The 12,455-nt window shown below is 39.0% G+C and overlaps 1 protein-coding gene across 3 annotated transcripts in view; it reads left to right on the forward strand.

Moving 5' to 3' along the window:
- LOC145980380 (NACHT and WD repeat domain-containing protein 2) overlaps nucleotides 1-12,455 on the forward strand; it is a 157,363-nt gene that overhangs the window by 35,720 nt on the left and 109,188 nt on the right. For all 3 annotated transcript variants that reach the window (XM_083113447.1, XM_083113446.1, XM_083113448.1), the window contains exon 2: nucleotides 11,193-11,488. In XM_083113447.1, coding sequence (XP_082969573.1) covers nucleotides 11,421-11,488 — 68 coding nt within the window. In that variant the 5' untranslated portion in view covers nucleotides 11,193-11,420. The remainder of the gene's footprint in view (nucleotides 1-11,192; nucleotides 11,489-12,455) is intronic.

Below are 12,455 nucleotides of genomic sequence, written 5' to 3' on the forward strand. Positions count from 1 at the left end.
GAATATTGCATACGGGGAGCTCTATACGGCCATATGCTAGGGATGTGTAACATTGACATATCCCCTTCCAGTGTAGCCAATACGCAATCTTTATTTGGTTTCACCAACCAGGAGTACCACGAGACTAGCCCAGGAAATGTAGGCATGGCTTCAGTGCCAATATCAACACTCTTCTCATATTAACGTGAACATATGCTGTGACACGTATCTCAAATGTGTCAAAGAAACGAGAGATCTTTTAATATTGGTTAGGTTGAAGCTAGGTGAGTCACTGTTCGGTGAGTTAGGAGCTCTGAATTTTTGTCTGCAATTTTCGTGAACAAAGTTCCATTAAAATTATCTCTTTCATTAGATTTCTATGACATATGCTAGCGAAAATTTTTCGATTTCTTGATCACGTTGGCACTACCCATCATACTAGCTGCCAGCCGCCGCTGCTATCTGCTACAAGATTTTTGGAAGCATTTACATAGCATTTGTGGTAGCAAAAATGTTAAAGGAAATGCTTCCGTCTAAAGCCGGCTCATATTTCCAAGATAGCTCCGATAATCACAGGTCCGACCTCCAAAGTCAGAAATTCACAATTCCTCATGTATATGTGCTGACTTATCGGCTGTAGTTATATCTAGGTATGTAGCAATATGTAATGAAATATGTAAAATGGCACAAACTACATTCCCATTCATATATAAATGCTTGATAAAACTTTATGCTTTATGTATAACAATCAGCTTATTGGGGTCCCGGTTCGAATCCAAGCCTGGCATGGGTGTTCTTTGTGATTGTCCCTTTATCTGTTTCATCATATCATCAGTCGTCCTCATCTTCGCGATTAACCAGTAGTGGCAGAAAAGTTAAATACACCAGATCAATCAATCGGTCAATAGCTTATCAAATTTAACTTTATTCTTTGATACTATGATTCTTTTTTAATAATTATGATTGTAAGATTTATAATTGCCTTGATGACAGATCGTGTTAAGTGGTAGACAAACGATTTCGCCACCGTAGATTCCGGGTTCGAGTCCCAGCCTCACTAGCTGATTACCCCGGGTATTTATTTATCCCAATCTTCTATTAGACAGGAAAATAATTAATTCTAACTATAGTGTAAAATGTTTCTAATTTTATTTACAGGTATTTAAAAATATAAGTACAGTAAACAAATTATAAAGTAAAATCTTTTAGAAATTCACTATAATATTAATTTAACTCAAAACTTGATCATAAACAACATTTTTAGTTTCATCTCCAGGAGCAAGAATAAATAAATAGAACGGTATCGAGAGTGTCACTATTCATCTTAGCGACCCCGAAAGTTATGGATTCCGCACTAATATCGGTCGTTTTCGATTATTTTTACATGTCACCCCCTCCCCCCCTAGGGGTGCCAGGGGTGTCTTACCCCCATAGTATTTCTTTCCAGATTGTAAGTCATATGTGTACCAAGTTTGGTTGAAATTGATCGAGGCGTTCGAGAGTTATGCCGGAACAAACATATAACACACATACATCCATTTTTATATATATAGATTATTCATCACCATCCTAACAATTAACCTAAAGAGGAATAACACCATTAAGCCTTGTTTCCATGATATGAAAAACTCAATATGCTGACCAAGGCAGAACATTTATTTTATTTTATTTTAAAACATAAACTAAACGTAACGTTTCAACCTTCTAGCAAGGTCTTATTCAGACTCTGTACCCAGTACAAATGAAGCAAGGTACAAAACAGGATAATAAAATAAATTTTCGGCCTTGGTCAGCATATTGAGTTTTTCTAAAGAGGAAGAAAAGTGACGTAAAGAGGAAATATGCAAGTAGGATTTATAATGAAATTACCAGACATATCTTAAAAGATTGTACCAGAATATCTTAAAGCCAGAATATGAATGGTTTCTAAAGGTTCTCATAGAGAGAAACTATAGTGTCGACAGCTGCACAAGAACATCGCAGTTCCTTGTGACGAGATTCACTTGACAGCGGAAGAGACCCAATTAGAAGGCGAGGGGCTGATTGAGACTTCCGTGAGAGATCGTGTGCGCATAGAGTTCAGCTAACAGCTTCCATGCTCCTTTGTCTGTCCTACAATTTACAGGGTGCATATTGTGTCACCCTAGTCGATCCGATTAAAAAACACATTTTTGTTGAAAGTGAAACATCTTTATGTTCATCTTTGGTAACAAACGCAATTATAGAATCGTTGTTATTTCCTTTGCTAATTCATTTTATAAAACTTTTGTACAGTATTTTGTTTACGATTGAAAATTAAACGAAATCATATTAGGTTTTTAAGGAAAGCCTGTAAGTCGGCATTTCTCAACCGCGTGGAGTTTCGTCTGAAGTTTGTCATTTTAATGTGCGCAGCAACTTTCATTATCAAATATTTTGTAGTGGAAATATTCTGATTAATTGGAGCTTTTCCTTGTGCAAAATGCAACATGCTAATGATAATCATCACTTAATCAAATTAATTTAATGATGTTCGCCTGAGAAAACTGCAAGGTATCATTAGTTCCATTGGGTGACAACTAATTTAAACCTAATTGTATGTTTGTCAACAAGCGTACACATAATCAAACTACGCGTATTACTCTTTATTATTATTATGCAATAATTTATTAATATTTAATTTATTAAATAATGTATAAAGTAGAAAATACAAGGTGGCGCAAAAGTCATCAACTGATTTTCTTAGCCTATATCTTGGGTTTCAAATTAAACAAAGTAGGTTTTTATTGTGTTAAACTTTTATTGATACTTGTAAGTTTTATGTCCTCAATTTTTAAAGATAACATCTAATAAATGACCACCATTCGAATTGATGCAAATTTGGGATCTTTCTATTACATTTTCCGTGGTGTCGGAAAGAATCTGCGGGGAAATGTTTTCATTTCATGCTGAATATTGTTCTTTAGTTGTTGTAATGTCCCTGGCTTATTCACATACACCAATGACTTCAAATATCCCCAAAGGAAAACGAATCTGGAGCGGTCAAATTGGGGGACCTGGCCGGCCATGGAAAATCACCATTACTCCGCCCGGAAAAGTGTCACGCCAAATTGTCACAATTTTTGCACGTTCTTGTGGGGATACTCAGTGGTGGATTAAGCTTCCTCGCCGCCCCTAGGCATAAACTTAATGTGCGCCCTTCTCAAAAGAAAAGTAGTAACTTATTTGCAGTATTTTTACAGGCTACTACAAAAATTAGTGAACATACTGAAATAAAAAACAAAGGATAAAAATCAATAACAAACAATTCATTTTCTGTATGTGCTATACCTAAAATTATGTAATGTATTGAGAAATTAAATTCACCACTCACCACTTTTCGTGTGATGCTAGAATATTTGAAGTGCTTTTACAGTCTGCAATGCCGTGAGTTGCGATGTTTGTCTTGCCCTTGAACAATCAGCATGATGCACAATAAACGGCACCAGTGCTGCACGAATATACCAAATAATTCCACAAAATTGATTCGCCATTTACAAGTTTACGAAAAAAAACGCTATTATTTAAAAATCTTGTCTTACCTGCTATGAGTCTTCGCGATTTAGAAAAATCGTTTTGAGCATTCTGATTAATTCCACGTCTTAGAAGAATGTCAATTGTAGACTCATTCAGACACCACTCGGCAGGATCGTCAGTAACGAAATTTGCACTCTCACTGTCACAATCAGGAACTCCTACGAACTGAGGGGACACTACATCAGGTGCACTTTCTTCCTCCACTAAACCCACAATATTTTCGACATTTTGCGTTTCACAGAGTTCACTTGATGTAGCCGCATCCACTTCGGCTTCCACTTTTTGAACTGCTTTCGGAAATCACTTGTTCCTTTCACCTAAAAATCGTGTCCACTGTACCAAGATTTTTCTGTAAGGTTGCTCCTCTTTCACGCTTTGCGTTTGCAAGTTCACGATAAGCCGCCCCACTTGTAACTTTGTTCCCTTCGTGCTGCCTGCTGCATAAAAGAAAAGAAATACCACCAAATCACAAACGCACTAGCAACAAACTGAATGCACCAGCCAGAGAATACAGTAAGACAAAAACTAGTTGCTGTCCACGCGAAAGCTGCACTCACTCACTCACTTATCAGCAGTGTTTATGTGTTTATTTTTTTTTAAGACTGGCATTGTTACAGGTGCGAGTTTCAAGCAATCAGTCTTCTTTCCTGCCTGGCCATTAACAAAAGCTTAGTGGATGATCAAGGGGTATGTATTTACAAAAACAAACCAACAAAGGCTGGGCGGCTTGCATTGTATTGTAAGCGATAAAAGCCACCGCAAGGGTTAAAAACAAATTGATTGGCGCCTGGAGGAGGCAAAGCAGACGGAACATTTCTTGATAACACATAAATCCGATACATCAATGGTTCTTTCGTATGAAGCGAAAGTGTTGCAAACCGTTGATTTGAAACATTAGTTTCATAGGTCTAAATTGTCACTGTGTGCGTAAGACACCTTTTATTATTCTTGATATTCTGGAAAAAAGATTTGCCGCCCCCAAAAGTTGCCGCCCCTAGGCACGTGCCTAGTGGGCCTATTTGGTAATCCGCCACTGGGTATACTTATTCATTTTCGCACACAATAAATTTCGTGAGTATCTTCTATTTAACTGACAAAACACTACCGATATAAACAACAAGATGTCAAAATAAAGGTAAGTTCAAATAGGATGATGACTTTTGCGCCACCCTTTAGAAAGGGATTTGCAAATAACATTGTTGGGATCGGCACATCAGCTTATAAAAAAAGATTTACCGAGCCGCTGTCTCACGAAGGTTGAGAACTACTGCTTTAAATTGTAAATTATTGTAAAAAGCATGTAACTCGGTAATGTAATAAATGACCACTCATTTTCATGGCGATTTGTAAATAGCCTTTTGATTGTCAATCGATTTGTAAACAAAATTACTGTATAAAAGAAGCACATTTTCAGCAATAGTTTGACAGGCAATCGGTGGAAAGTTTGGGTCACAAAGAAACAAATATGTGCTGCTGTGGCATGCATCGCATCACGCCCCTCACAAAATTCTATAGTAATCTGTGTGGGCAAAGCATAGTTGGGTTTCGAGGATGTGATCAGAAGTTCTAGGCTGAGAATATACGACAACAACATGTAGTACAAAATATAAATATGCGGGAAGCTTTCTTATGATTTGTTAGGTCCCAGCACAGAAAAAGATATATATCTTTACCTGTGGTTCCAGTCTTCAAAGTAATGGGTTTAGAAAATATCGATAAGTGGCTTATGCCATAATTACCGATTGATTGATCTAATTTTCTTGTGGTGCGTCGGCACCATGGCCATTTTGCATCCTTCAGGGTATGCGGGAAGATCCCCTTATTTAAAACCCTTACCTAAAAATTAAAAAAAGGTGTGTGAAAAGATTAAAAATGCAAGTTGTAAATAGACCTGCATGGACAAACACAACGCATTAAAAAAAGGGTAGGGACAGTTTAAAAGTAACTCAGGAACGGTGGAAAAGGCCTGCTCTTCTCAAAAAGCTAAAAACATTGGCTAAAACACCGTTATCGTCACCCAACATGATTGCAAATCGTTGTAAAGGCTAAAATCCTATCTGAGGTAATTGAAATCGGCACACTCGAGAAGAATGTGTCGAACACTTAAAACGACGTCACAACTACGGCGCAACGGAGGGTCCAGTCATTACAGCAAATGACGATGTGTGAGACGGCTGTGTCCGATTCGGAGCCGTGTTAAGATGACTTCTCGGCAGGAGGAACGGGACGCGGAACGCTGAGCACCAGTGATGGGCTTAGCTCGAAGGTTGTTCCCTCTTATCTCATTCCCCTCGGCTTGCCAGTTGCAAGGTGTTAAGAACGGAACAACGAAAAACATTCTGCAGGTCCCTAGCTGGCAAAAGATGGACGAGATCGTCGCCGTCTGCATCAGCAGACTTTGCGGCAGCATCGGCTGCTTCGTTCCCCTTGATGCTCAAGTGACTAGGACCGTGTCATAAATGTGCAAGATCGTACTTGAGTATGGTTTTGGAGTGCAGTCAAGTCGTGGACTGGAAGTGAAAGTCTTTCGAATTGCATTACGACTGCAACGCCAAATACGATCAGTAGATAAAACTGAGTACTCGTTGTTTTCTCCACGTTTTAAACACTTGTTTTTCACCATATAAATCACGTTGCATTTTCAAATGTTCGTACACATACATTTCCACATATTAGAATAACTTTAACCAACAACTTGCTGGCCCATAACGTATATTTAACCTGTGTTGCTGGCTTTCTACCTCCGTGATTTTAAACAAATGAACAACGAGTACGAAAATCACGTGACCTAGTCAGCAACCATCTGTGTAGCGAGCTGTGCACTTGCGCACTTCTGTTCTTGGCGCTTTCGAACTGTACTAGGTGACGTCACTTCCGTCAAGACCATACTTCAAGTCTGTACTTTGTACTTTTCGGAGAGAGCCTAGGGATCCAACAGAAGCGAACTTCAGCTATGGCACGCAATGACCATAGCCATCGAAAGATACGCTGCACTACAGGATAGCACGCTGGTGGCATCTGTGCATAAAAGGACTTTCTTCAGGGCGTTAACATTAGCAAGATCCAACGCCTTGAGGACTCCATACAGTTCTGCCGTGTAGATGGAACAGGCAGGGTGTAGGACGAAACTGTAACTTTGGGAGTCCACAACAAAGGCGCATTCCAAAGATTCCACAGATTTGGACCCATCCGTGTAAAATTAAAATCGGGGTACTGGGATCGAAGCTCTAAAAATTCTGCCACTGGGATACAAGAATTACTGAAGACACTTCGAAATAGAGCGACATCTTGTCGCCTCTGTTTCGAAAAGGACTCAAGGCCTCCCCGATGGCGCAGTGGTAACGTCGTTGCCTTGTAATCAAGGGGTCCCGGGTTCGATACCTGGTGGAGGCACATAGTGGTTCGGGTCCCACTTTAAATTGTAGGTCCAGTCCCGATTAGCCTTACTATGCACAAAGTGGACTTAAAACACCAAATCAAGCCAAATCGAAAAGGTCTCAGTCATATAGAGTGGGATGCATAAGTAGTACAATGTGGCGCAAAAGTCATTTTCTTAGCCTATAGCTTGGGTTTTAAATTAAACAAAGTAGGTTTTTATTGTAAACTTTTATTGATACTTGTAAGTTTTATGTCCTCAATTTTTAAAGATAACATCCAATAAATGACCAGCATTCGAATTGATGCAAATTTGGGATCTTTTTATTCCATGGTGTCGGAAAGAATCTGCGGGGAAATGTTTTCAATTTCATGCTGAATATTGTTCTTTAGTTGTTGCAACGTCCCTGGCTTATTCACATAAACCAATGACTTCATATATCCCCAAAGGAAAAAATCTGGAGCGGGCAAATCGGGGGACCTGGCCGGCCATGGAAAATCACCAAAACGGGATATTACTCCACCCGGAAAAGTGTCACGCAAAATTGTCACAATGTTTCCACGTTCTTGTGGGTATACTTATTCATTTTCGCACACAATAAATTTCGTGAGTATCTTCTATTTAACTGACAAAACACTACTGATATAAACAACAAGATGTCAAAATAAAGGTCAGTTCAAATAGGATGATGACTTTTGCGCCACCCTTTACCGAGCAAAATGTCCATCACCATGTTTATTCTCTTTGTTTTATGTAATGAGATTTTCAAGAATTGAAACAAAACAGAAGAAAGTTGCTGACAACCTCTACACCATCAAACGTGAAAATACATTCCTGAAAAACACGTAGGATGCAAAAGAAAGAATAATGAAAATTACCATGGAGAACTTGCCGAGCAATACTTTACTTAATACTTGGTTTTACCACCATACATTGGTCAGGAAATTTATTTTGAAATTACCTGGAAAACCTCTAAAAGCCATATAATTGGTTTTGCGAAAATGTGTGGGAACCCTGAGTTTCTTCCACCATCCATTTTATAAGTTTATTGCCCATCCTCATCGTTGCGATGGATCCAAGAGGATCCAAAAGCGACGTGAAATACCCGAAATATGAGCATCGCATTTAACCTTGTCAAGTACTCGGCAATTTCCCTTCCCCGTCGAAAGATTGCTCGAAAAATTGCCGCTTTCATCGTAGAAATTAAGCTTAAATTGCTCAACGTGACAAGAGACGGATGCGCTCCATGCGCCTCCAATTTTCCTCAAATCTCTTTGGCCTTACACGCTGTGAAAGCAGGTTGTTTACGTAAACAGATTCTGTGCCTTCCGAATGAGGAAATTTTTAGGGGAAGTGGCGGGATGATGTTGCTGAAATATTGTGTAAGCTGATGTAATTTATCGGCATGGATGTTTTTAAACAGAAATTTCGTGAGTGAAATTCTGCGAAACAGTTCATGACTAGACTTAACGAAGAAATCAAACCGAGTGTTATGTTAGGACTTGTAAGTAATTTAATCTCCAAAGGTGCAAATAAATGAGACTTTAAAATAAGACCGTCATTGCATGTGCTCATGAAATATGCATATTTAAAGGCATGTAAACAATAGTTGGAAATACCTGAAAGTAAACTTTAAGAACAGTCTATGGACGATTCAAAGAAGCAGATGACACTTGGATTGACTGAATGCGTCGCCAAAATTAATTGCAGGGGGATGGGGGGGCCAAACCGCTGACATAAAAACTCAGTACGAGAAATAACAATAAGATTATTATTATAAACTAATAATAACACACTATTTATTGCTAATTTATTATTATTATTATTGGAGACTTTTCACTCGATCCACCATGAGTGATTGATTATTCAACACAACCGTTTTTCAATTTTTTAAACGTTTCATGCAGTTACTATACTGAAATGCATAGTTATTGTGTTATTTACTTCTACAGCTTGTTCAACAGAAATCTTCAACAATCCAATTTTTTGGAATTGGATTAAGTCGCAGAATCAGGGGTCGAAATTGACCGGAACGGCGTTCCGGTTCGTGACTATCTGGAACCTTCCCGTTCCGCCTCGTCAGTGTCGTAATCGGAGACAAAAACAGACAACAGCATGTTAACGAAAGTGAAGCGTTCCGTTTCGTGTACATTCCCATTTCGAGCCATACGTAGAATGAAAAGCTTATTCTTCCATTTTACACTTAAAGTAATTTTTCAATCTAAAGCAATTTCTCCTTTGGTTATTCTGCTGGAATACTAACTTATCTTCAGTTGCCCCCCCCCCACCACTTTTTGTCAGTTTTTGTCCCTGCTCTATAGCATCTTAATGTTAAGCCTTGTCTACCATGAGAAAGTAAACTCTCTTTGTGTTCTCCCCCCTTTAGTTTTGGCAACAAATCGCCGCTAGTGCTTATCTATATTTCTGTTAACGATAAAAATAATCGTCTTGTCTTTTCCAATTTGAAACGAACGATTTCAAGAGGGGGAAGTTCGACAAACCTGTTGGACCCCTTCCCGTTGTCCATGATTATAAACTTCATTAAATCTCAACAGATTAAGGTGGTTTGGACATATGCATAGAAGACAAATGGAGGGAAGATATGGAGCTGAGACTTGGCACTCTCTCGGTCTCGCCTCGTCTCGTCTCGTGTGTATCCCTCTGTGCCCCTCCGTGGCCTCTGCATAGCTGCATGCGCTGTTCATATTATCCAACATTCTTGGAGGTTACTTTCTGGAAGGCTTCACGCATCGCATTTTTGAGTTCATCGTTTGTTAAATAACGGCGTTTCCGCACCTTCTCCTTGATGAGACCCAATTCGGTGGCGTTAGATCAGGCCTTCTTGAAGATCACATCGAAAAGGAGCTGGACAATTGTCCGCTCCTCGTCTGATCCAGTGATTCTTAGAGACTACGTTCACCAAGCATCGAACAGGGAATGCGAAGTGGGTCAGCGCCCAATCGTACTGAAACCAAACACTGTTCAGAATTTCCTCGTCTCGCACTTGTGGGATAAGCCACAAGCGCCCACATCATTTGGATCATTTGGAATAACGCTTCGGAGGCCGAATAAGTTGATCTCCTATTTATGCCTTGTGGCGAAGTGGTTAGCAGAGCGTGCTACGATGCCAGGAGTCCAGGGTTCGAATCCCGGCCTGGGCGTGTGTGTTCTTTGTGTGTGACCCTTCATCAATTTCATCATATCATCAGCCATCCTCATCGTCGCAATTAGCCAAAAGTGGCAGAAATGCGATGCTAAATAAAAAAATCAAATCAAATTCTATTTATATTAATTAAGTCTGCCATCCTGTGGCTGACAAAATCGACATCAGTTGTAGATGAAACCTGATGTTTGGGAGAGATGACGAGGTTTTGTAGGCTTCTGCTCAGTGGTAACAATAACGGTCTCGCAGATCCCGTAGTGCGGGGATTAGGGGTGGGGGCTAAATGTTTGGTTGAAAGTTTAGTGTATTTCGGTATATTATCAGTTTCTGTTTGATTTTTTTGTGTGTACGCTACACTCTTGGAAAATCACAGTTTGAAAACCCCTGCCTTAGGGAATTCTAGTATATTGTAAGGTTTAGTTGCGTTTTATTTTAAAACTATTTCAACCTAAAATATCGATAATTGACCTTTTGTGAACGACATGCAGTGGGAAGCACAAGCATTGCTCGGCAAATTGTCACTGACTATTTCCGTGTTTTTAAGGAATGGATTTTTACGTAAGCTGGTGCAGAGATTGTCAGCAGCTTGTTTGGCGTTTTGTTTCTATTCTTGAAGCTCTCATTGCGTAAAACAATTAGAATAAACATGTTGATGTACAATTTGCTTGATAATACATTTGCACCCCACTCTACAATTGGCATTAATGATCGTCACTTTTCGAAAGATAGAGCAAATGACTATAGTAGGCATTTCTTGAGTTATTTAACTCCCCTTTACCTTGAAAAGATAATGTAATTTTATACTAAAGAAATGTTAATAAGAGTATTAATGGAATTTCACCACTAAAGATAGAAGTTAGCAGCTTCCTCTTAATAATATACCCTCTTAACTGAGAAATTAACTCTATTCTTATTATTAACAGTAATACGTCTCCCTTTGGCCTCAGTTAATAAATAAAGGTATTCTGTAATACCAATTATTCAGGTCGAAACTGGAAATTGGTGGACAATTTGTCTAGTGTTATATTTGCCATCGACTATACCGTCAGAGAGTATAAGTCAAATTGTCCACGTGTCCATTCGAACAGAATCATCAATTTGCCCCATTTTTACTTGCAGGCTGCCGAATTACGATGACGTCACACTATGAGAGGAAGAGTGAGAGAGCGGAACAACATTGCATCGATTTGTGCGCCATGACTCAACTCGCGGGCTGAGTTGGCTCTGCAACATCTTCTCTCCAGTTTGCTACTCTCCTCGATGCAAACATGAAGAAGTGGCGGTTGACTGTAGCGCTCCCAGTGTGAGCTCTGTAAACCAATTGACGATACTCAGCTAAAAGGGATCATGGGTAGCAGCTGTTCATCTGGTCAAGCACACAAAGATAAGGACAGCCTTTCCATCAGATCCGAAGAGTAAGTACTCAACTGTTTCTAGTCATTGAGTCTGGAAAGAAGGAAGGGAATCAACTGGTGTTGTGTGATAAGTAGAGCCGGGTTTTTCGTGAAGTATTAGTTTATGGGATGTGTACAATAGACGGTTAACAATAGAATAATTGTTAATTTTCGTTCTCTTTTCTTCTTTATCTATTTTTCTATTTCAATTGTCGATCCACACATTGTGGAAAACTGAGAGAATGAACATGGTGATGGGCAATTTGCATACTATTATATTTGCTACACAGTTGCATGTTTAAATATTACCAAACAAATTGGCCATCGATATGTTCATACATTTTTCTCTTACAACCTTTCTATCTTTGAGGAATAGGGTTGTATTGATGCTTGTGCAGATGTTAATTGCATTATAGAACTTTGTTTCAATTTTTGAACTTCGCATTGCGTAAAACAAAGTGAATGCACATGCTGATGTAGTATATATGTATGATGCATCCTAATTAATTATATAAAGTCTGCTAGATAGCTGACTCTCCTTCGACAAATGATGCCACACATGATATTTCCATATATGGGTGGTAGCCGTGAATATGGTTATTTCTTGCAGTGCATATAACTGACCGGATGATTAATTGTGTACCTACATTTATACTGTGAAATACGTAACTATTTTATGTATATATTACTAGTAATATTCGTGTTTTGCTCTGCATATTTTTATACTTCTATATTATTTGTGGTACAATCCTAGGCGCGAACTTTGGGGGGATGGCAAGGCACTTTCTGCCCCCCCCCCCAAATTCATCAGGAAATATTCTACATTGTACGTAAGTTAAAAAAGATATTGTTGTTAATCTTGCCCCCTTCAATATTTATATGAAGTTGCTGCCTCTAGGGACAAGTCACGTGTATGTTATGCTATTAATATTTCCCAATTCCAACACACTACACTTGAGATCGAGGGTTTTATTTTGTGTGTGTAGCT

Source organism: Lepisma saccharinum, chromosome 27 (genome assembly GCF_977018435.1).
Source record: "Lepisma saccharinum chromosome 27, izLepSacc3.1, whole genome shotgun sequence".
NCBI lineage: Eukaryota > Metazoa > Arthropoda > Insecta > Zygentoma > Lepismatidae > Lepisma > Lepisma saccharinum.